General features: G+C 39.4%; 1 protein-coding gene across 2 annotated transcripts; it reads left to right on the plus strand.

Moving 5' to 3' along the window:
* The first annotated feature begins 12,380 nt into the window (after nucleotides 1–12,380).
* Nucleotides 12,381–24,353, plus strand: CIPC (CLOCK interacting pacemaker). Of its 2 annotated transcripts, none has more exons than XM_064658806.1 (4): nucleotides 12,381–12,575; nucleotides 15,298–15,472; nucleotides 16,368–16,537; nucleotides 19,989–24,353. In XM_064658806.1, exons 1-4 carry the CDS (start codon nucleotides 12,396–12,398, stop codon nucleotides 20,865–20,867), a joined length of 1,404 nt encoding a protein of 467 aa, XP_064514876.1. In that variant the 5' UTR covers nucleotides 12,381–12,395; the 3' UTR covers nucleotides 20,868–24,353. The 2 variants fall into 2 exon arrangements, with proteins under 2 accessions (XP_064514876.1, XP_064514877.1); XM_064658807.1 differs by lacking the exon at nucleotides 12,381–12,575 and adding an exon at nucleotides 13,903–14,587.
* The last annotated feature ends 794 nt before the right edge of the window (nucleotides 24,354–25,147 follow it).

The raw sequence follows: 25,147 nt of genomic DNA on the forward strand, positions 1-25,147 counted from the left end.
CCTTTCTGGTAGTTGTAGACAGTGATGAGGTCTCCCTTGAGCCTCCTCTTCTCCAGGCTGAACAACCCCAGCTCCCTCAGCCTCTCCTCATAGGACTTGTGCTCGAGTCCCTTCACCAGCCTCGTTGCTCTTCTCTGGACCTGCTCCAGCACCTCAATATCCTTCCTGAACTGAGGGGCCCAGAACTGGACACAGTACTCGAGGTGAGGCCTCACCAGTGCTGAGTACAGGGCAAGAATCACTTCCCTGGACCTGTTGGCCACACTGTTCCTGATCCAGGCCAGGATGCCATTGGCCTTCTGGCCACCTGGGCACACTGCTGGCTCATGTTCAGCTTCCTGTCAATCCAAACTCCCAGGTCCCTCTCTGCCTGGCTGCTCTCCAGCCACTCTGTTCCCAGCCTGTAGTGCTGCCTGGGGTTGTTGTGGCCAAAGTGCAGGATCCGGCACTTGGCCTTGTTGAACCTCATCCCACTGGAATCAGACCATCTCTCCAGCTTGTCCAGGTCCCTCTGCAGAGCCCTCCTGCCTTCCAGCTGACTGACACTCCCCCTCAACTTGGTGTCATCTGCAATTTTGTTAATGATACACTTGATCCCCTCATCCAGATCACATATCTGAAGATGTATCTGAAGACATTTTGCCTCAGACTTTTCCTATAGACTGAACAGCACCAGTTCTTCAAAATTTCCTCATAAATCATATGCACTCTCATTGTTCTCCTCTGGACACATTTTAGTTAACCCACCTCCTCCATGAAATGTAATCATAAATGTTAACTACAATAACCAAGGTGAGACCTTACTGATGCTGAGTACCATAATGTCCTGTATCTTACAGGCTACATCTCTGGTTTTGCACCCAAGGGAGATCTACTCTATCGCCCAGAGCTTTTTCTAAAGGACTAACCAGTTATGTTCTATTCCTAGCTGTTAAAGCTGTTTAATCCCACCTAAATATGAAACTTCTAATTTCTTCATATTGAACTGCATCCAGTTTTCCAGATTGCTTCTCCAACTGGTCAAGACCATTTTAAATTTGAATTCTGTCCTTCAACTTGCTATGGTCAGCCTACTGCCATCTGTAAATGGAATAAACATACTTTGTACTCTATCCCAAACCACTACTGAAAATACCAAATAGTATAAGACACAGGAGAGGTGCTCATTCAAAATAGCCAATACATCCCTCCAATTTGACAGTATTGATTCCTTTTGGTATTTTGCTACCACTGCTACAGCTAATGATTGTCTGAGTATGCTTTTCTGCACTAATTTTACCATCATGATGTCCACATCAAGTTTTTCTGTTTTGCTTAGAAAAATGTGGCATGTATATATGACATGTAAAGATGGTCAGAAACCCTGCTGAAGTTAAGACACACAACATCTATTATTGCTCTTCTGTTCACAGCTCTATCAGCCCGAAGCAGAAGGAAAACAGATTAGTTTGATGTGGGCTGCTCTCAACAGATTCAATCTGTCTGTTAGTTATTTCTTTGCCATCTTCCAGATGTTTACATATAACTGCTTTGATCATTTGTCCATTTTATTTGTTGTAGCACTTTTTTAGGAATTGAAGTTAAAGTGAAAAATACTCTGGCTTCTTCTTTTTTACCCTTTAAGCACTACACTTTTCCTTTTTCAATATCTTGGAACCTTAGCAAGCACCTCCATGTTATCAGAGATGCCTGCTGAAATCTTTAAATAGTTTTGGCCAGTGCTCTAAATAAGCTGGAGTCCATTTTATTAGTCTGCAAGATCGTGGTTCTCTGTTTTTCGTAATAATTGTATTACCCAAGTGATTACACTAGACTTCTTTAGTGAATACTGAAACAAGAAAGGCATTAAATTGATCTAAGACATTACTAGTTTTCTCTCTCAACTGAGTATTGAATAGTTTCTCAGTCTTTCTCTTATTCCTTACAGAATTCAAGTAGAAACTCAATAGTCATAAACTGTAATGTTCTTTATAGAAACAGATTTTTTAAGCTGGTCACTTATAAAAGGTTTCTTGTTTCTCTTAATTATAACTTCTTCTGTGCCTTGTTCTTTTTGATTTCTGTCCCCACATACTTATGCATTCCTTTATACTAATCTTAGTAATCTCACATAATTTTCATTTCCTGTATGACTCTTTCAGGTGTTTGAGGTCAATGTATATGACTTAACCAGATGATTTCTGCTATTTACTTGCTATTCTTTCCTTGCATTAGGATCAATAAATTCCGAACAGCATGTTTTTCATCAGGAAGTGCTTAATTCCTTTATTCCTTTAAACTTCTCTTCCATGATGTGATCTCATGAGTATCCTGAGTTTGTTGAAGTTCTGCTTTCTTGAAATCCTTTCTTTCTTCTGTTTTGCTGTTTTTCCTTCTCTTCTTCAAAAGGATCGTGGATACTTTCATTTCATGTTCACACAAGTTCTCTTCCACCCTCATGTTCTCATCCATATCCTATTTAGCACAAGGCTGCTATTCTGTCCTTTCTAGTTGCTTCCTCTACTTTCTGTATCAAGGCTGTCACAAAATATTTATATATGTATTATGCTCTCTCACAGTAAGCTGTTATATTCCTTTCCAACCGCAGTCTATGTAAACTTTTTTCCCTGTTTTTATGAAGTTCCATGCCTTAGAGGATTTGGCTAGTTTCTCAAAGAAAGCAAAAACACCCCAAAAAAGTGCCACCCCACAAAAGCCAAAACTAAACTCAAGCCTTATACAACAGATACTTCTGGCTTGGGATTTCAACAGGAATCTCCATGCTCTCATAATAGGTGCATGTATCCTCTTTCTTGACAAGCCACCATGTGTGCCCTTGTATTTTAGTCAAATGAGCCATTATGTTCATTGAGATGGATTTTTGTAGTAAGAATCCCAGCTTTTTTTTACTGTTTTCTATTTCTGATTTCTATGTTTGAAGAGACATTTCTAGATTTGAAAGGAGAGCAGATCATTCAGGCTTCAGATTGCCTGCTTAACCTATCATCAAAGGAAAAAATTAACACCCATTTTCATGGAACTGTTTACATTAATATTTTTCAATAAAAACTCAAAGCTTCTCCCAATATGCATTCATCATTTGGGTTTTTTTCTGCTGACTCTCAGTCTGAGATTTGAATTTTACTTCTATATATTATAAGAGGAAGAAAATGGCACCTATAGTCCAGATTTAGGAGCACTTGCTATATAAAGAGGATAAATGGGAGAAATATTTGGCCTTAAAACTGGAAAACTGCTTAGAAATCATAAGTTATTTTCTCACTCTTCTACTTATGCAGATATTGTGTTTACTAAGAAGAACATGTACTTTTCATGTGCTTCAAATAAAGTATGTGTATAATCCTCATTAAAACAAGAGAGTTACAGCATGAAGCCACATTAATGGCTTGAAATAAACTCTAAGAGTAAAAACTGTTTTTCTGGTGGTGACACTGCCCTGGTGTGTGAACTTGGGCAACTCATTTATCTGTCCTTTAATTTTTGGTTCCCCAGCCACAAAATGACTATGACAAGACTTCTCAAATTTGTGAGGTGTTTGTCTTAGAGAATACTTATAAACCCATAAAGATCCCTAGATGATAAATGCTACAGAAAATGAAGGATTATTATTAATGGTGCCCACTCGGAATGATGCTTGTATCTTAGTGATAACTTTATCCCTAAAATCACTACAAGAAGATTTAAAAGCTTACAGAAAATGCTGAAATGAAGCAAATTTTCTCTCATCTCTGTAGAGCAGCAGCACTAAGAGCTCTAGCACACATCTGTCATCTGGAGGCCAAGCAGGCCTTCCACAATTCCAGGAAATCAATTCCAAAAACTGTTGACTGTCAGTTGCTTGTACACTGGAGGCCATACAGGCAGCAGATTAAACTGCATGAGAAAACTGTAGCAGGCTCTAGACTGCATGTAATGGAGACCCTCAATGACCTTTCCGAAGACTTGGGAAACATGCATTGACATTACCAATGGGCCCTTTTGTAGCACCAAAACTGCATACTGAACTTCTCTTACTCATCAGACAGGGTCATTCACAACTGAGCTATTTCTGAAGAGGAAGAACAAACCAGAAAATGTAATCACCATCTTTTCTTCTTGTAGAAAACGTACAAGAATATCAGAGCTGCATTATCCGTATGACAAGAAAAAAAGAAAAAAAGAAAAAAAGAAAAAAAAGAAAAAGAACTTGGTAGATCTGAAGGCCGCAGTGTCCAGCAACATTTAATGGGGCTACCGCTCCTGAATCTTTAATCCCAATACCCAAAATACTGGCCAAAAGGATTGCTGATGCAGAAGGCTGATTCAGACAAGTAACAGTTTCAGTTTTGTTGTTTTATTCAGACTCTGTTAACCACCCCCTGGTTTTTAGGCTTCATTTTTTCTAGAGTAGACCCTGACAGTTCAAATTGATAATGGGACTCTTTCAGTGCTGCTGACTTGAGGGTTCATGCTATAATGTGCAACTCTCCTCTCTTTTGGATTGTGGTTGTGCTTCTTTGAATTAGCTCCTTTACATTCACTATGACACCTAAACATGACTTTTTCCTTTGCTAAAAGATCATATGGAATCATATCCCAAACTGGTCATAACTTATCGAGTTTTGTATTTAGTTCCAAAGCAGCTTTCAGGGCATCAGACTAAGCAAGTTCTTAGTCTGACAGCAAGGCTGTACGACCTCTGTAAGGCACATGATTAGAGAGGGAAGTAGTGAACAGGAACTGCCCTTACCATTCTCATGTTTTGTTGACTCTGCCACAGACTTCCTATATATTGACCAAGTTTTTAAATCTATTTCCCAATTCCCTGTGTGCTATTCTGGGGTAATAATTCCCCATGTCAGAAGCAGCTGAGTATAAATTTATTGCTAAATGTCTTTTATGCTAAGATTTCTAAGTAATATAGTCTTTCAAAGAAAATTATCTTTCTGCTAAAGGAGCAATTGCTCTACTGATTATAAACTAACCTTGTTTATATTTTTAACTTTCCTTTATCAGAGATCTTGTTCTGATACATATTTATGTTGTACCTTATGCTTTCATTTACACATCAGTATTTTTCTGCCACTTAGATATTTTTCCAAACGTCTTGATCAGCTATAGCACTTTTGGTGCTAGGCACTGTAGAATTAGACCACCTATGTTCTGGGGAGGAAAGCTGGGGAAAAAGGTACAGAGGAGCAATCCCTGCACACACACAAAAAGGAAATCTACAGGCTAAATGACTGAAGAATGAAATGAAAGGCATAGGAATATAAAGAGCAGACTTTCAAAGACTGTTTTAGCCACATGCCTTTTCATGTCAAATATCTGTTGCATCCAAGCTGTAAAAAGCAAAGCAGGAATTTCTAGGATTGATTTTCATCCCTTTGACTCATCTCTTTCCTTTGCCCATTTGCTCTCGTAAGACAGGTCCAGAGTGTGCAACAGGAAACCAAGCAAAAACAATACAAGAAAAACGCATTTTAATTTTAGCCACACAGCTGCTTCTGGGTTCTTTAAATACACTCCTCTCTAAGTGCTTCCATACACCAAGATATACAAGTGCTCTAGACAGGCTGAGTCTCAACTGCAAACTCATTCCACAACTAATCTCTGTCTGGCATTGTTACAGCGATCAAACCAAGTTGGTCAAATGCCCAGTTGGGGCAAACTCGGTTCTTGTCCAAGGGCTCTCTGTTATGTGGCTTGAAATGATGAGCTACAGTCTCCAAGTTCTTTAGGCAGGGACAAGTTTTCAGATAGGGATTAAAAACAGCCTCTTTTTTTCCTTATTCTCTCTCTCTGCACATTAATTCACAGCATAAGAAACCAAAAATATCCTTTGAAGGCATGCCTGTGAGTGACACTGTGCCCTAGTATAATGTGACAGGTGACCTATTCTCCTTGTGTCAGGCTGCATGTAGCCTTGCTGTCTGGAAAACTATGTGGGGAATTTAAGGACTACCAGAAGAAAAATGGGAAATCTAAAAGCTCAGTCACATACTCAGTTCTTCATCTTGAGTTGTTTTTTCCCTTTGGCTTTTGAAGGTGAAACATAAGCCACTTCTGAATTCCAGAGGTTTTTTACTGCCATCATGTGGAGACTGTCCTTAAAAAAATGAAAAACTGTCTTCCCTGACTGGATATGATTTTTCCTGCCCCTGGCAAAACTGAAAGAATCTAATTCAGTCTTACATCTGCACAGGGCTAGTCCTGGAACCACAAATGCCACAACATCTGCTAAATATTCTACCATCCTTAGCACACTTTGCTTTTGCCCTACTGAAGCAGTTAGACAAGAGTGTGACAGCCTGGGTATGCTTGTAATTTCTGATATTCCATTACAGGGTTCTTTCTTGGGTCTTCAGGAACGTACAAGCATTTAATATCAATGCTATTTCTTTCCATGCAGCAACGCTACAAAGGAAAACAATATTACAGTAGGGTATCACAAATCCAATTACAAAAAATATATTGGGATCAGAAATAAAATTTTTCAGGCATTCCTATTCCCACTGTGCAATCCTCCATTTTATCTGACCACCGTAACAATCGCACTTGAGAAATTTGATAAAAACATTAAAACTGTTCCAGAAGGTTGGAAATTTAGAGGACTATATTCCAAGATTTCAAAAGTTTTGACCAAAACCAATGACTACATTTCAATAAAAAAAAAAAGCAACATGGATCACCACCACATTTTATTTCTATTTTATTTCTACTTCGCTTATTTTTAGTTTTTAGTGCACTGATTAACATCATATTTACTAATAAACTATACAATTTTTCAGTGAGCTTTTCAGCAGTATTGACAGATTTTCCTTAAAGGTTTCCCTTTTGTTAAATCAATATAATCTGGAAGATAATTACTGTCAGAACATTTCATAGAAACTCCATTATTTTCCCAAAGACACGCAAACAAGTGGCCCCATTTTCAAGAGTGGTGAGCCTCCAGTAGCTCCTCATGAATTCACAGGAGCACAACAGAAAGCAGACATGCACATAGATTAGGAATCCAGCTGGTATCTTCTGTCCATTCTGCTATATCACTTGAAATAAAAACTGGTTTTTAGTTTCTCCGTGACCAGAGGTTGCAAACAGTAATTATGGACCTCAGCAAGGCCCATAAATGACTCTGGAACAAAAGCACGTTCTAATTAATACCGACATCCTCTTATACAACAAGACTTCTTCAGAAGAGCTGCTGTACTCAACAAGTTTCAAAAGTTGCTCTGAAGATTTGTGAAATATTACCACCAGGGCACTGCCTTTTTCTAGTGTCATAAAAACCTGTTCAGATTTGGCTATACTATACACAGCCCACTGTAAAAATCAGCACTTAGCAGCTTTTCCTTGATCTGCTCCTATAAGCCCTCACAATTCCCACAGCATTGGACACAAAGTGTTCAGTTTTTCGCTGTGATAATCAGTGTAGATTTCTAAGTTATAGGTAATATAAATCCTGCTACTATTCCTACAATTGGGGAACATACTTTGCCCTACAAATCAAGAGCCAGTTCTGTATTTGTCTTTTAAATCATTCTAGCAATTCTGAACATTTCACAAACATATTGTTAAGCTAAGCCTCAGACACTACTAAGAGAAGCCCCCCACACCAGACTAATTCAGCCAGCTAACAAAACAAGCCTACAGGGAAAGCAACTGAGTCACAGCGGCATCTGAGATTCTCGGAAAGCCTACGTCCAGTCTACATCCTTGGCTCATCTATCCATACTGTGAGGCACAGCACATGCCTGTATCAATGTTACCACATCATATGATCTCTCTAATGACTAGTCTGTAGGAAATGTAATCCTTCTATGTGCAACTAATATGGTTGGTATTTAATCCTCCATAGCACAGGTCTGTACTGAAGGTTCAAGATTTAAGTTCTCTTCTGCATGAAGTACATTTGTTATCCTTGCATATTAAGTTACAAATTCTTGCCTTTTCATTTGCTCGTAAAAATTATGAAAATAACAGGCCAAAATCCTTACCAAATTAATATTCTCAAATACAGCCATGTCAAACATAGTTCCTAAAAGTTAGGAAAATGCAGATTTGAGACCACCAATGCATCTTTAATTCTTCTACATTATGCATTTATGCTTCAGGATATCCTTAATTACTTACTGACATCTTAGGGTTTTTCCACCAAACCTGTCATTCAGTTGACTGGCTAAATGGTATTGGGAATAAATCACACAGAGAATTAGGCTGTTGTTCGTAGTACTCCTACCTCATATTTGTTGCCCTTGGTACATAAATAACAGAATCACAGAATATTCTGAGTTGGAAGCGACCCTCGAGGATCATCAAAGTCCAACTCCTGGCGCTGTACAAGACAATCCCAAGAATCACACCATGTGCCTAAACAAATAACATTGTTTTAAAGTTATTGTAATTTTATCTAAATTAGATAAAAGCCTATTCATTCTGAAAGAAAAGTCCACAGGCAGTCCTTGATTGGACCATGTTTGTCCTTCCCTATATTCTGTAATCCAAAGAGACACACGACACCCAGTGGTTATTAAAAGTAACGCAGGTATACAGAAGCCACGTAGAATGTAAAGAGTTTATCACAATTCTCAGGTTCATAAAATTAGGATGAAACTAGAAAAATGAAGATACTGGACAAGTTATAATACATAGTAAAGAGTCAGTAGAGATGGTCTTAACAGATTCAACACTCATGACACAAAAAAACTCCCAAAGCCACCACCACCATACAAACAGAAATAATTTTTGAACTGCAGGAAAACATGACATCTAGTCTACTTTGAAGCAAACAGTAGCTCTTGCATGACGACAGCATAAATCCTGTAGATTTCTCCATCAGAAAATAACACTATCATGAGGAGATTTCCCAGAGAGCATTGCATTAAGTAAAGCTATCCTTCTATCCTTCTATCCTGTAGCTTCCCACACACTGGAGACTATACTGAAGACAGAGAAGGTGACTGTGCTGGGGAAGTGAGAGAATACAACAGTGTTTGCTGTTGTCCAGAGTACTCTGGGCTGCTGCAATGCTCTGATGCTGCAAGAGTCACTGGGGCTGCTCTTTTGCACAGCTTCCCCAAATCCTCGGTTGGCCCAAAAGTCTAGGAGCTTGCAAAGGAGGTATTACAACTGCTTTTGTTCTCCTCGAACATAAAACAGTACAGAAGAGTGTAAAGAGCATCAAAAGTGCTTTATTATTGATATGCCATCTCTGCTAATCATTTGTTATTTTTAAATTAACATCATTCTGCCTTCTCTAAAATTGGATACATTTATGGTAAAGATGAAGTCGCAGACAGATACAAGAATATGAAAGATGTGTACTTTGAAAAGGATGCATACCTAGATAAAGTTGAAATGTAGAAGAAAAAAGAGCTATTGCAAAAATACAGAGAAAAATCTTGTTAAGTCAACTGCTAGGTGAAATTCAATGACCTGTGATAGACTTCAGGTCAGAGCACATGACCACACATTTCCTGCTTTGATAATTATTAAATAAGATATTAATTATTAAAAAAACCCACATGTGGAATGTCCTTTCAAACAGATTTGAAGCTGTAATATTGTTTTAATGTCCAACAACACAGCTAACACAAATATAAAAGGAAACACCTTTGAGTGCCACTCTGCTGAAAGGTGAAGCAAACACTTCATTCGTATGAATTCATTCTTTTGTTGAAACCAATGAAAACTTGGAGGCATCATTTGAACAATATTCTTCTATTTATGTATTAAAATTACAGAAGTGAATGATAGAAGGAGCAAAGATACCTGTATTAAAATATAATAAATATTAGACTTTGGTTCAGTGAAGCGAGATGAATAAAGCTATTTATTTGTAGACTAACTTAATACAATTGAGTACCTGTTAAATTGTATTTTGTCTGTAGTACCAAAACAAATCAGTAAGTATATGAAAAAAGAAGATTGAGTACATGGTGTTTCCAGACCTAGCATTTCCAGTTCTGACAATGTAATATGAAACCACATTATTCTGACCTGGCTATGCTTTACTTTCAAAGTTTGGCAAACATTTCTTTCTACTCCTGTGTTAGGACAAAAGATTCTTTGTCCCATAAGCATTTATGAAGTCCATGAATCAACACCTTTATTAACTGTTCAGTAAGCACACAAGACCTATTATTTAACCACCTATTGGATAAATACTTGCCTTTGTCCCTCTTAAGACATAAAAGATGATTCCTGCATCTTCTCCTGAAAGAAGAGATTCAACACCTTTTTTTAATAAAAGTGTTGAAACACCTGAACTGAATAAACATGCAGTCATACTTCACTTACATTCTTTTCACACTTTTCCTGTTGTATGGCCAGAACAAACAGGGAAGTGAACAAAAAGTTAATACTTATTTGTCAAAACACTCACCTTTAGGATAAACAAATCAACCACTGTACAACATAAGGAGAATGCAAAACATCCTGTTGTCACTGACAGTAGTCACTGAACTCACACAGCAAATAAGATCTTGGATCAGTGAAGAATCAAATGAGAGGAAAAGGAAGAGAAGGGGCAATGACAGAAATATTATTAAAACCACCAAAAAAGGCATATTTTGGAGCAGGAAGAATTCAGATGATAATGCTCAATATAAACCTAAGGTTTAATTCAACTGAAGTCCAGGAGAATTCAAGTGAAAAGATTTAATTTATTTAGAAAACAGATTTACCTTGACTATCCAAGAAAACTGCTCTATTAAACAGACAGTATTTCGGTTCTCCTACCTGCTGTCCCTTGAGTGAAAGCCTGGTATCACACATTCCAAATCTGTTCCAAATCACCTGAACTGAACTGAACTGCAGGTTGTCTGTCCCAAACATAGGCTGCTTGCTCTCCGATGAGCTGTTTTCAGTGAGCACCCACACATACTCCATATCCTGAGAAACCTGTGGAGATCAGTAAGGGTTGTGTCTGGATATAAGGCAAACAGGGCCATGCCTGAGTAAATATGATGATACAACAGCATTCTTAACATGCTATTCCTCAGAAGCCAAACCTCCTAAACAGTAAGGAATCCAAATCCAGAGTCCAGATATCACATATCTCACGCCACAGTTTAGATGTAAGTCAGACACAACTCCGGCATTTAAATACTCAAAAATACATCCTAGGAATATGTGTCACTAGCATTCTCTCACAGCATTTCAGATTGGTAGGACTGGAATCCATCAACGTCGTATTTTCAAAATGACAGTGTCATTTCATGTAATCACAGATATTTTTGGTTTGCATTTGACAGGTTATGAGACTACATGGAGATTAAAGGTCCTTCTGTTTTTTACCCAGGAATTTATTAGGTCTTGTTGATCTTTTTAATCAGTATGTTTCAGGTTCTTTAACAAGACCATCATAACAATGAAAGTATTTCATCCATTTCTGTTCAGGGAATTCATTGTATCTTTGCTTAGCCCTTCCACACAGCCTTTTCAGTTTTCTCTAATGAATGGCTTTCATGTCCGAATGCAAAGTATTCTGACAGATTTCTGGGTGCTGGTAGCATTTATGGAGTTCTCAGAACAAGAATAGCTACTCTAGTTATATTCATTGAACCAGAGGATTTACTTCCTCCTATTTATTTGCCCTTGTTTTATATGCATGGTAACAAAATCCACATATTTCACTACCTCATAATTAGCAACCACATAAATCCTTCACTCATGACAGGAAGAAGTGATCCTTCCCCTGTATGCAGCACTGGTGAGGCCACACCTCAAGCTCTGTGTCCAATTCTGGGCCTCTCAATTCAAGAAAGACATTGAGGTGCTAAAGCATGTTCAGAGCCAGGAAATGAATCTGGTGAAGGGTCTGGAGCACAAGTCCTATGAGGAGCAGCTGAGGGAGCTGGGGTTCTTTAACCTGGAGGAGGCTCAGGGGAGACCTTATCACTCTCTACAACTACCTGAAAGGAGGTTGTAGCCAGGTGGGCGTCAGTCTCTTCTCGCAGGCAACCAGTGACAGAATGAGAGGAGATAGTCTTATGCTGTGCCAGGGGAGGTTTAGGTTGGACATTAGAAGGAATTTTTTCACAGAAAGGGTGACTAGATATTGGAATGGGCTGCCCAAGGAAGTTGTGGAGTCACCGTCGCTGGAGATGTTGAAGGAAAGACTGCACAGGGCACTTATTGCCATGGTCTAATTGACAGGGTGGTGTTTGGTCATAGGTTGGAGTCAATGATCTCAGAACCTAATTGATTCTATGATGACTCCTTTTACCATGTTTCCCCTCTTTGAGACGAGTGTAAAGCTTCTGGACTTCTTTGATGCTGCTTTCCTCATATTTTAAGTGGCCGTCAGCGTTTCATCTCGCATTCATGGAATTCTAAACTTCTGCGTCAAGATCAATCGTACTCATTTGCACAGCATTCGGGAAGTCCCGCATCATCCCAAACTCCTGGCTCAGATGGCGCTGCCCGGCCCCCTCAGAGCTCCAGCGCAAGAAACGACCCCCAGGGAGCCCTGCCACACCGGCCCCGCTGTGCGCATGCGCGCCCCTTCCGCGGCGGCTCGTCCGGGCGGGGCGTGTCCGGGGCGGATGCGGCGCATGCGCGGCGCGGCGGAACTGTGGCGGCCCCGCGCCCAGGTGAGGGGCGGCCGCGGGGCCCGGGGGCCGTGCTGGGATGTGTTGATGCGCTTCGCCGTGTGGCGGGGCGGCGGCCTGCGCCCGGCAGCCCCGTGGCTCGGCCCGCCTGCGCGGGCTTTCCTCACGCCGTAGGGATTCGGGGCTCCCCGGGGCCCGGGCCTGGCGTGTGGGCGGAGGGGCGGTCGGGTGGACTCAGCGCGGGGACGGCCCTGGGCGGCGGCGGGGCGCCTGGTACCTCGGGCGGTGCGCGGCGGAGTTCCCTCCCGCCGGGCCGGGGGGCGGCTCTGGTTCGGGCACGGGCAGGAGGGATCGCACGCCCGCGTTTCGGGAGAGCGGCGCTTCTGGTTTGTTTATTTTGGGTTGTGGTTTTGTTGTTTTGGTTTGTTCCATAAGAGAAAAAGATGTGCCAGCCCTTCCCAAAGCTTCCCTTCATGCAAAGCTGGCAGATGAGGTGTTCTTACTTTACTTATTTCTCTCCTTCTGTTTCTAGTTTTGGTTTGGGATGTTTTGGAAAGGACTAAGTAGTGAAAACACGGATTGAGGACTTAAAGCATGTCTTCCATTCCAGGGATGGCATCTAGGTTGCTCTTACATAATCGTGTTTGCTCCATACCTGATAGCAGGCAGGCAGGTGTGACTGAAAACTGAAAGTAAAGACTATGCAAGTAGCTACTTGAGGAAAATCTCTTCTGCTGGCCATTATTCCATCGTTCTTGTAGTTATATAGACAGGCGTCTTACCATTTCAGAATTCATTACTGTAGCTGCCGAGGCTCGAGATTTTGGAGCACAGTTCTAACAACCAGTTGGCAGGACCTTAAGAAGAAACTTGCATTTCAGTGTAAATTGTTCCAGAATGTCTGCTGCAATGTCATTTGAAGCAGCTTGCACTGGATACTGCTGCGGATGGACTGCTAGCCTGACTATGATGCAGACTCCTGAGTTCCTGTTTTTATAATTTAAATACAAAGCTTTAACATGAGACATAACTTCAAATGGTTACTTTATAGGAAAATAATTTCTACAAATAACATTAGAAGTAATTTCTGCACTTCGTTATGTCAGTTTCCTGTTAGCCAAACTCTCAGTTACCTTCTTCCAGAGAACCTGAAACTTTGTCTTATTAGAAGCTGCCTAGTCTCAGGAAGCAGCTGAAGGTTGTGACAAGTATGTAGTATGGGAGGCCATTATGTTACTACATTATTCTGATTTTCGTAGCTTTTAGTTTCAGCCTTTCATTCTGGGTGCAGGAAGAAGAGGGCATTTCTAAGGCCATGTCTCTCCTAGGAGTGCACTGCAGGTATGTTACGTGTCGCACTTCTAGCAGTATGGATTTCTTTAGCCCCCAGCATGTTCACTGATAACTTATTTAAGTTTCCTTTCTCTGATGACTTACTTTACTCTTGTGAGTGAACCAGACTGTTAACAAAACCACAGTTTTCCAGATTTAGCTGTATTTGTTGTATGGGCTTCACTCAGCACATCTGTCTTGTTTTGGGTTTCAGTCCTTGGGACATCAAAGTTTTTGTAGTAATTATAATTCTTGATATAAATCTTGTTTATGAATAGCCTTTAGTTTTTAGTTTGTTTTGCTTTTTGGGGCTGAAGAGATGTCTAATACATCAGTTTTTGATCTGTGTTTCATTCTTTCAGTACTTTGAGGTATTTCTTGAAGTCTCTAGTTAGCTCACTGGCAGAGTAAAAGGACATGCAACTGTCCTCCTTGACTCAGAGGGACATTGTTTTAGTTACAGATAACAACCATACACTTTGTATTTGCTGTTTTATCTTGGTTACCCATGCTACTGAACTATATAGATTTAGGCATTACCTTTTTAGCAGATATAGAAATGACGTTCCTATTTGCCAAGTTTTGTGTGTGCAGTAAGGAATTTTTAGCTTGTCCAACAGAATTCATAATGGAGTTAGAAATTACTGATGTATTGTGCTCTCCAGGTGAATCTACTCTGGACTTTACTCAGAAATTTTCAATATTAAATGGTCCTGTTTCAGGTAATTGAGTAAGACTGGCTGCCCTGTGCTCTGTCTTGCTTAGCCCCTGAAGAAAGGAGCTGAATAAGATGGGTGCATTCTACCCCTTCAGCTTCATCCATGTCTTCAGTACTTCTAAAATACCTTTGATTAGTTGATGGCATTCAGTAAAGATTTTTTAAAAACTTAAAATACATGTACCATATTTTTATTTCAATTAGTTTATTCCTTCCTATGCCTTTGTTATTTTGACATCTTTAGCCTATCCTAAAAGATTCAAAGCCATGCCTACTATGATATTGTTCTTTTGTAGTTGATGCAGGGGACTGAAAGATTGGCTCATGAAAACTTTCCTGAAACTTGAAAAATCATCTGAAGGCAGGTGTAAAACTTAAGTTCAGAAGAGTCTACAAAGTGTCAGTTGACGCAAAGAACTGTTGCCTATCTTTTCTACTCCGTAATGTGTTATTAAACATGCGTAGTTTAGAGAGTTTTGCAGGGAATAAACTTGTTTTATTGGCAATTTTATTTTCTACTCTAAATGTGTGATAAACATGGCAAATGTGAGGCAGAGAGTTTAATAGGATTCTATAGATGGCTCTACAGATACAGCAAACCTTTCATAACCTGATTTCCTTATTGAGAAACATGGCCACCGTTGTTGTCTTATGCTAATGGAGCTTTCTTTAGATTCAGAGAAAGTCTGTCTTTGTTCTTAATTGTTTTTGTAGTTCCTCGATGGAAAAGGCATTAAAAACTGCCCTTGGCACTATGGAAGCACTCAGGCAAAACAGTCATCTCCTGAGACCCTTGAGGAACTACTGGGCAAAGTGATGGAAATGAAGAGCTTCAACCATCGCCTCAGCATGGCGGCAGCTGAATCTGACAAAGACTCTGGATATTCAGGTTTGGAAAACCACTGTGTTAACTTTTTTGTGTGTTATCTTGCTCAGGCTTTGCTTTTATTGGTGATGTTTGATAAATCTGACTAACCCCTTTCAGTTTGTGTCTCATTACCGTGGAGGGCTTTTCTATGCAAGATAGGTTTCATCTGCAATCATCCTACCACTGAAGTCTTTTGGAGTGGAACTTTATCTAGTTATAAAGTTCATCCTGTGAATTTGAATGGCATGGGAATTTAAAATGTGACTAGTAAAAAAATTAATGGAAGAATCTCAGACTAGAAAGTCTAGAAGTGAGGATGGCAAAATTACTTTTTGTTCTTTGCAGTGATGAAGGAACTGTTGGATTATGCTGCCTAATGTGTCTTATGGGCTGACCAGATTGTCAGTAGAGCCTGATAAACCAGAGAGTAATTGTTATAACATCAATAAAATGTAGACACAGTGTGCCATTTTAATAGTCAACAAAACTGCAAAGATGGCCTTTAAAGGAGAGAAAAAAAAGCTTTTGTGAGAGATATCTCCTGTACTGGGTTTTTAGATAGAAAATTTCAAGACACAAAATGCCTGCAGCACAAACAATGGATGTGGCAATGCTGGAGCCTGTAGTTCTTTCCTGTACCAGTTTTTTAGAGCAACCTTCATGATAGCGTGCAGTCCCTTGGAGACTAAAGACAAAAGAACAAAAAGTCGTAGATTTTTTGGGGAGAAGATGTGTCTATGAGAACTGACCTGAAATATAAAGCCTTTTATTAAAGGCTATTTGACAGCTGTCCCAGCAGCTCTAATTTTGTTGATATTACAGATCTAAACTTTATTGTTCTTTGTGACTTGGTTGAAAGGAAGTAGTAAGCATGTTGCATGGGAAACAACTAACAGCTGAATTCTACATCTGGCAGATGGAAGTTCAGAGTGCCCAAGTGCTATGGAGCAGACGGACTCTGAGGATGTGCTGAATGCGTTGTGTTGGAATGCAGAGGATGGACCTTGGCAATGCCCGAGGACCACAAGCAGCTCCTTTCCTGCACTTTCTCCTATGGTCGTAATGAAAAATGTGTTAGTTAAGCAGGTAGGGAAGAAATAATATATTGAAAACTATTCCATGCTCTTAATTTTTTTTTTTTAAATACTTTTCCTTTCAAAAAGATTTTGCATTGTTGCAGTCTGGAAAGTAATTGGTACTTAAGTTCTGATGTGACAGTCTGCTCTTTTGAGGGGCAGGCTAGAATCACTAAGATGGAAAAAAAAAGTGAGATGGAGAAGCTCTGCTAGATCTACTAAACCTCTTTGTCTTAAAGGAATCCTCCCAAAATACATCTTTAACAATGTTATGTAAATAACACCAAAGATTAAACAGAAATGGGTGATTTGCTTTTGAAAACTGCTGTTGTCTTTTTCATTCAATAAAGATGGTGAAGTAGGATGATAGGTTTGTTTCCTTGTTCTTAGGTCCTGTAAGGGCTTCATATGCAGTGGGAAACACTAATCCAGAATGTTATAAATGCAAAAATTAAATCCTTACCTGAAGTTAGCTGTGATACTTGTAGTTTAGTAGTTGTTTCCCTTAATTGCATGTGATGGCTCACATTGCAACAGTTATATTCCCTATTTATGTTCTCCAGTATTTTGTATGTGTAATTCCTCCAGCACATCTGCAAGACCCCTAACTTTTACATTTTAATAGAAGATACAGGAGCTCCAAGTACTGTCCTGTTATTAGACCTCTTGCTCTGTACACACTCATTTTTGAAACAGAGCAAAAGTTCTTTTTTTTTTTTATTAGAATACTTCTGAGAATACAGTGAGAAGGGGAAAAAGTAGTATAGATCCAGATTCTTTTTTTACTGAATCTGTTATGACAGCAAGCAAGACCTATTAAACACAGTGTATCATTGTGATACACAATACATACAAATATGGGTTTCTGTTAGTATGTAGCAGATCATGCATTTGTAGGGGAGATGATTCTGTTCTCTGAGCATTGTGCCTTATCTTGACAAGAAACAATTTCAATATTTAGTCATGTTCCTAGATGTGTGGACAAAGTACTATGTTAACAAATTCTTAAGTTAGTTATAGTAGGGAATAGGCCAAGCTTCGCTAAAAGTTGATAGGCTTTGGCCCAGAGCTCAAAAATTAAGCACTGATTGCAGTGGCAGTCTAATGTTAAGCTCCAGGTTGTGTTGTGAACAGTTACCAGAAGCAGATAATAATAAGTAGCTTTATATATATATAAAAAAAAAACCAACCACATATATATTAAAAAAACCCTGGTAGTGTAGCAAAGACAGAATTTGGCAAGGAAGTGTTGGAGGTAGATAAAATTACCACTTGGTTCTCTTGAGCAATGTGTCATAACATCTAAGGCTAATTATGTATGATTAAGGACAATAATGTTAAATTGAAAAATGTTTACTACAATAATCAAAAGCAACAAGTCTAGGTCAGAATAATAATGAAGTGTCTTTTTCTCTTTTTTCATTATGCCTGGTGATCTCAGATAGTCATGTTGGCTGTCTTTTTAATATGGTCTTTTCAGCACTGCACTCAGTTGGGCACACTAGACCGAAAAAAAAAAAAAAGAAAAAAAAAGAAAAAAAAAGAAAAGGCAGCATCCAGTTACTGCTGTTTATTTGTTCCAGTTTCAATTTCAATCAGCATGGTCCTTCTGTCTTGGAACCACTGTGATCCTGCACAATGATGGTTACCTGCTGGCCCAATTTCAGAATATAAACAGCTAACAACAATGTTACTAAAAACAAAATAAAAATCAAGCAGGGATCAATTCTCAAAAACACAGTGCTACTTGTGTCAAGGTTTCTGTCAGTCTTGTAAAAGTCCTAAATAAATAGGAAGGCTTTTTAAACAGGATGTTATCTTCCACAGCTTTCATTAAAAAAACCCCAACAAAACCCACAACAGTTTGCAGAATTAGTAAAATAAAGGTGTCCTCCTCTACTGAAAATGAGATTTTGAGTAGGGGAACAAGAGCAGAGTGCAATATGAGAAGGAAAAGGAGAATAAAGTAGATAAGAGATAGGAAGAGACCCAAGAACAAGATAAAGAGTTACCACAGCTCTTTTGGCCTCAGTGATTCCGGGGCTCTGCTGTGTGGGTGCTGTACAGTTGTGCAGGACATGACCACTTCTGACTCCAAAGCCTTGCTCCTTAAGGCTACATGTTCTGTCCTGTGTATGTATAGCCACAGTGTTTATATGCTTCCTTACTCCTAACATCTCCACATACTTCTCTAGTTCTGTATCCCTATTCCGTAAGGACCCACTGAACTGAAGAAACATTGTGTCAGAGTAGGTAATTGAATGTTATCTCCAAGTCTCAGTGTCGTAATCAGTGGATAGTATCTGTTTTTGGTAAGTTCAGATCATTAATTGGGGAAAGGGACTTTGTCAAAGCATATAAGCATTTAAAACTTATGAGACTGGTGGAAAGGATATGGATTTCAGATGACTCAGTATAGTAATAAAAATAATAAAATGTATTTGTGGTAGCTAAAAATTGTTCCTTCAGCAAGCATGCCAGTTGTGTTCCAGGTTGTAAAGAACTGAAAAAGCGCCTGACAATATTATATTAGTATAATTGTAGTGGTGATGACTTAAATATATTAGAAGACCATTTGATATCTTTGGAGAAAAGCAGGCATGTTTTTGGCCAGAGGATCTCATGAAGATCTGTAGTAATGTGTTGGAGGAAAAAGAGGTAATATCTTGTAAAAATGGATGTATACCCCTATATTCCAGAATATAGCTTGTGGGAGGGAGTGAAAACATGGGCATTTTTCTTGAAATATAATGCTTTTAAGGTTTATTGGAGTGCACTGTTTCACCAGAGGTATGAAGTTAAACTCCTCTGGGCTTACAGCAGGATTTTTTGCTTGCATTGGTTGATATTCAGCATTTTTTTTTCTACTTCATGTTTTTAAATTTATTGAAACCGTGTATTGTGCTTAAGATTGCAAGACTTAGTGAACAGCTGTTGTCTATTTTAAGTAACCATTTCAAAAGCTTGCTATAATAGAATCAACAAGATTTGAGTTGCTACCTTTCAACACAGGGAGTCTGAATTGTTCCTAAAATGTCTGTGCAGTCTTTCCTTGACTCTTAATATATTTCATAACTACATAGCTTAATTATTTTTCAACTTTTCTGTGCACTTGTTGTTTGACTCCAAGTCTGCATTGAACTTTTACATGAACAATTGAAATATGTGGTGTAATCCTTCTTTAGGAAAAATGTATACATTCAGATCGAATTGTTTTTAAATATATCTGCTGTTGCATAGTAAAAGGATTATGGATTACAACTTTGATTCCAGTGTTATGCCCTGTTGTCAGAGAAGAAGAAGGATGAGTTTGATGGAAAACTGTTCAGAACACATTAATTGGACAATATATATCAAATATGGAGAAATGTCACAGTCTACCTGTTTCATTTAAGACTTTTTTGATCCTCTTTTACAATGCTTTTGTAAGATTTCTGTTTTTTCCCTGTTTCACTTCTCAGGGGAGTTCATCACAGCTCCAGTCTTGGACTGTGCAGCCATCCTTTGAAGTGATTCCAGCTCAGCCACAGCTAGTGTTTCTTCGTCCATCAATCCCACCTGCCATTAATCCTCACCCTGTTGGGAAAAAGAGAAGTGACTCCACTAATTACTTGCCCATCCTGAATTCTTATCCCAAAATAGCACCACAACCCTGTAAAAGAGATCACTCCTTTGATCTAGAAGAATGTCAGGAAACCACTTGCCATAAACGACTCTGCACAGAAGCACCCAAGATGGAGACTTCTTCTGTATTGATGAGCACAGGCTTGCCTACTAGTCCTTTTGCCCACCTACCAGTTAGCTTTAAGACCCCTCAAGATTCTAACCAGCAAAGTTCTTCAGCGCTGGTGACAAGTGGAAAACTGTCAGCTGTTTCTGGTTTTCATCATGTTTCCAGTGACACTCAGAAAGTGCCAGGTTTGACTCCCCTTTTGCCTTTCGGAACTCTGCAGGCAGCAAAGTGCACCCTTCATGAGAGTGAGGGTGCATCACAGACTACAATGCAGTCTGCAGTGTGGAGCCCCCCACTGATACCAGAAGAGATTTGCACTACCCCTGAGCTGCTCTTGCAGCAACAAAGCAGGTGCAGACGCTTTCAGAATACGCTTGTTGTGCTACGCAGGTCGGGGTTGCTGGAGATCACTTTAAAGACCAAGGAGCTCATTCATCAGAACCAGGTGACTCAGGCTGAGCTGGACCGGCTGAAGCACCAAACACAACTTTTCATAGAGGCAATAAAGAACAATGCTCCACAGTCATGGGCAGAGCTAGAAGCCTCTCTAACAGGGTCTGACAAAGCTGACAGCAACCTCGAAGACCCCACATATCCCAACATGTAGTAAAAAGGTGCATAGCTGTTGGTCAACTTATTTCTGTGCCTCCTTTTTCCTGTCTCAAACTTTTACTTGAGCATTTTTTGAGTCCAAGACTTGCAAAGTCACATTGCCATTAACAATTTGTCTTCAGGGCCAGCTGTGGGACTGGAATAGTATGGTGGGTTCTTGACAGAATGGGTACTTAGTACTGCAGTGTGACTTGAACTCCATGCTAACTCTGTATAATTCCTTGGACTCGAGAAGCGTGGATGTGCTCTGCTGGCACGTTCCCATTCTTGCAGTGAAAAGACAGTCATTTGCAGTATTCTGCAAGCATCTTCCTATTCCCATCTTCAGATAGTCAGTTCTGAGAGTGCAAGAGCAGAACAGGCCGCACTGTTGGGCCATCATCAATGCCAAGTAGGCAAAGGGGCTTGGTATGAGGAGAGGAAACAATGTTGGTGGGGTGGTATCTTCAGGTTGTTGCTGTCTTTTTTGGTAGCAGAGAGGCTGGCTTTGGGGTTTTAATTCATTTGAATTAGTGGAAATCTGGTTGTGGTGAAGAGGCATTCTGTATTCATTGCAGTCTTTGGTGAGGTGATGAGTGTCTTAGGACCCAAGTGAAATGGCATGTTTTGATGAGTATACTTTAGATTTTGATCTGTACGGTTGGAGTGAATAAAAATCACAAGGCTTGCACTGGAAGCGTTTGTTCCAAAGCCATGTGCATTAATGGTAAGAAGCATACAAGGATGGTGGCTTTGCATTTTCTCAGTGGCTGACAGATTAAACATTCATATTAACAGCTGCAGTGATATAAAAAAAAAAGGACAAGGAAGATATTCATTCACCAGGATTAATTTGACAAGACTAATTGCATATTACGTGATATGTATATCTTTATAAAGCCCATTTTCTTCTGCGAAATCAGGTTTCCAAGTATAAAAAAAGAGAGGTGAAATGAGAGGAGCGTAATGGTCTGTGGTGAAGTCCTTCTCCCATCCCCTTCCATCTCTTTTTTTTATTTAGAGAAATCAGGTGCATGTAGTAGGGGTGGGGATGTGTCAGCTTGGATAAACTCCCTAAAAATTTTATCCGCCTAAGCCTGACCTTCAAAAAACCCAACAAACTCCAGAACATTTTTTCCTCCACATAGATTTGTATCGTTCCTAGCCTGCTTGAGATACAGCTAACACTACTGTGTGCGTAAGATATTGGCCTAAGATATCTTGCTAGTGGAGATCCACAGTAGTCACGTTAGAAAAGCTGTTTTACAGATATTTATTTCTTTTCAGTTTATGTATACACTTTACTATGTCACTCCCTCCAGTCTGAAGGGTTTTTTCCAGAGCGGTCTGTGTAGAAAACTGAGAATGGCTTTGTCTAAGAACATTAAATGTATCTATGATATATTCCTTTCCGTGTGACAATAATTTCAGTGTGCCATCTAGGTGACTGGGTATTTTGATGCTTTGATTACTTCTGTGATCTGTTTCAGATTTTTAAAAAAGAAACTTGAAACTACAGTGGATGTCTTGCTAATTTGTGAGTAGACCTTTTCATTTTCTGATGCCTCTGGGTGTCAATATTGCAGAAGACTGTAGAGAATGCTTTTGTAGTCTTCCTCAAATAGATGCATTAGAGAAATTGTAAGGGACTTCTCTCTCATAGGGGATTTCACCCTTTTTACACTGATGAAAAGAAATGCTGTACATGTCTTACAAAGAGGAAGCACATGAGTCTTATTTGTACTAGCCATGGGCCTAGAGAGAAATATTGTAGTACGGTTTGCCCTAGTGGAGCTGTAGCAAACTAGTAGCCACGCCATTCATGGGATCTTGCCCACCTGCTGAAGACTGGTACAGTATGTGGGAATTGATTAAAAGTGTTCATAGACTGTTCTGTCATGTATTTTTTTAAATATACCTGCCATAGTTGTGATACTAGGATGTGTCAGAACGCACAGCCCAGCAATACCGAAACTCAGCCAGCAAAGCAGCAGAGTGCAGTGTGACAATGTAGGACATGTCCGATCTGGACGCAGTCTATCGGTTGTGATATCTGCACCAAATGACATTTGGCAGGATAGATGTGATGGTGCCTTTAGGCCATTTATGAAAGAAGATGAGCTTGTTTCTTCTGAGCTTCTTACAAGGAGAGGAGGCAGTTCCATTGATCGGATATATATAACAGACCTAGAGATGTGAGGTATGAGAAAGAGCATAGGATATTTTTCCTACTTTTCCTAAAGTTCTTATTCTACCTATTAAATGGAGAGGAGAATCTGAAGTTCAGAATATGTATTTTAAGTAATGACTGTCCTAGAAAACAAGGTGATGGGCTCAGGCTACCTACAGATAAAAGGAAGTCAGAAAAAATGAAGTCCAATCTTAGCTGTTTGAGAGATAAGGAAAAATTAGTCTACTGATGACCTCTTCTCCATCCTATTTCCACCGCTCTGATGGAGTAAAAAGGAATTAAAAACTTCCCTTGCAGGGTAATGCCATCTGACTTAGGGAGACTTCAGCTGATGGAAATCTCTCATAATCTTCGTAGTACCACATGTATTTTTTCCCGTGACAGCACTGAGGGTGGGCTGAGGTGGGTGTGCTTACGGCTAATGGGCCTTTCAGCTGGTGTAATTTGTATAAATATATATTCAATAAATCTGTGAACAAAGTCCAGCAGCTGGTTAGAAATCTCCTACTGGGCATCAGTCCAGACTTAAATAGTATTTTCTGAACTAGAAAAATTCACTCTGGAACTCTTCTGTGTAAATCTGGAGTCCCTTAGGAACTATGTCCCTAGATAATGACAAATCTTGACGCAATATCTATTAAAAAAAAAAAAAGTATGTTGAAGGCCCCTGGTGATAAATATATCATCAGGTACCATTCTGTTCAGATTCTCTTAGCTGCCTTTATTCCTGGAACCCCTCCTAAAGCTTTAAACAATAAGGACTTTCCTTTCTTGGCTACACTGTAATAAAATAGGTTAGCTTGGAAATGCATTGAGAAAATTAGTTGACTACATCAGGACCAGAATAGGTCCTGATTCTGGCCAGAATCTAGAAGTGGTACAGTAGATCTGAACAGAGACATTAGCCTCTGATTGGAAAGCTGTAAGCAATGAACTGACAGATTTTTTTAATCTTCATATTAACAGGTTAGCTGAAGACAGCTGTCCCAGTCTGTACAGTCAGTTGAGTGGCCTGCTGCGTCTTCAGTTGCTGCTGACAACTAGCAGGCAAAGTAGCTTGATGGGTCAGGCAGACTGCTGCTTTTCTATTATGTTTTAATAAATGTTGGTATTTTTGATTACTTTTGCTATGTCTTTTTGAAATTCTACTGTTCTATTTGGAATGTAAATATTTTCCGTACTTTCAAAGTCCATTGCTAGCTCTGAATACAATAGCCTAAGAACTCTGTTATAAAACATGACCTTTTTGCTAAAACTTTACAGAAAAAGACTGTGAAATATGAATGAAATAAAATATGTACTTGAAAAGTTTGTGGGCTGTTTTAATGCTGTTAAACTGCAAAGTCCTTGGTTCCAAAGCCTGCTTTAAATACAGCTCCACAACAGCGTGTTGCCCATGTGGGAAAGTGCAGATCCAAAAGTGATACTATGATGTACCTTTGCTGAAGAGAGTCACGTGAGCTTTAAAAGTATGTATGAATTAAAGGGTCTCTGGGAGGAGCATACGTAGAAGTGGGCTGTACAGAACTCTAAAAATATATTGTCGTGGGTGACCATTGCCATAGATCTGTCATGAACAACCTGAAAGGATTTTTCCATCTCTGAACTGTTGTCTCTGTGATGACTGTACATTATGCTCACCGTCTGTGCAGGGTGAACTCCTACGCTGCATCTTAATTCTGTCAGTTGGGTATGCAGAAGTTCTAAATTGTGAAGTATGAATCTTGGCTACTAAAAGAATTCCTTGAGTGAAAAATTTTACAGTCTCTCTTGGAGAACATTCTCCAGCTAAATCTGTATACCAGCTTTTCTCTAAAACACATTTCTCCAAAATGTGGCTGTCTTTATATGGTCTTTGCTTTGTTCAAAGATAACTCTCAAAAGTGAGAACTTGGCAGTCACACCCAAAAGATCCAGCAGCCTTGTGGCATGAGATCTTGTTCTAAGGTACAAGAGATTCTGGTTAAAGCTTTTACTTGGCACTAGACAAGGCATTAACTTGAATCTCATTTCTTTACATCCAAAAAGGAGTGCCATCAGTTGAAGTAATTTAATTTCCTGAGACTGGAAACTCAGTGTTTGCAAATTTTGTGTTTATAAAAGAT

Source organism: Pseudopipra pipra, chromosome 6, assembly GCF_036250125.1.
Source record: "Pseudopipra pipra isolate bDixPip1 chromosome 6, bDixPip1.hap1, whole genome shotgun sequence".
Lineage (NCBI taxonomy): Eukaryota > Metazoa > Chordata > Aves > Passeriformes > Pipridae > Pseudopipra > Pseudopipra pipra.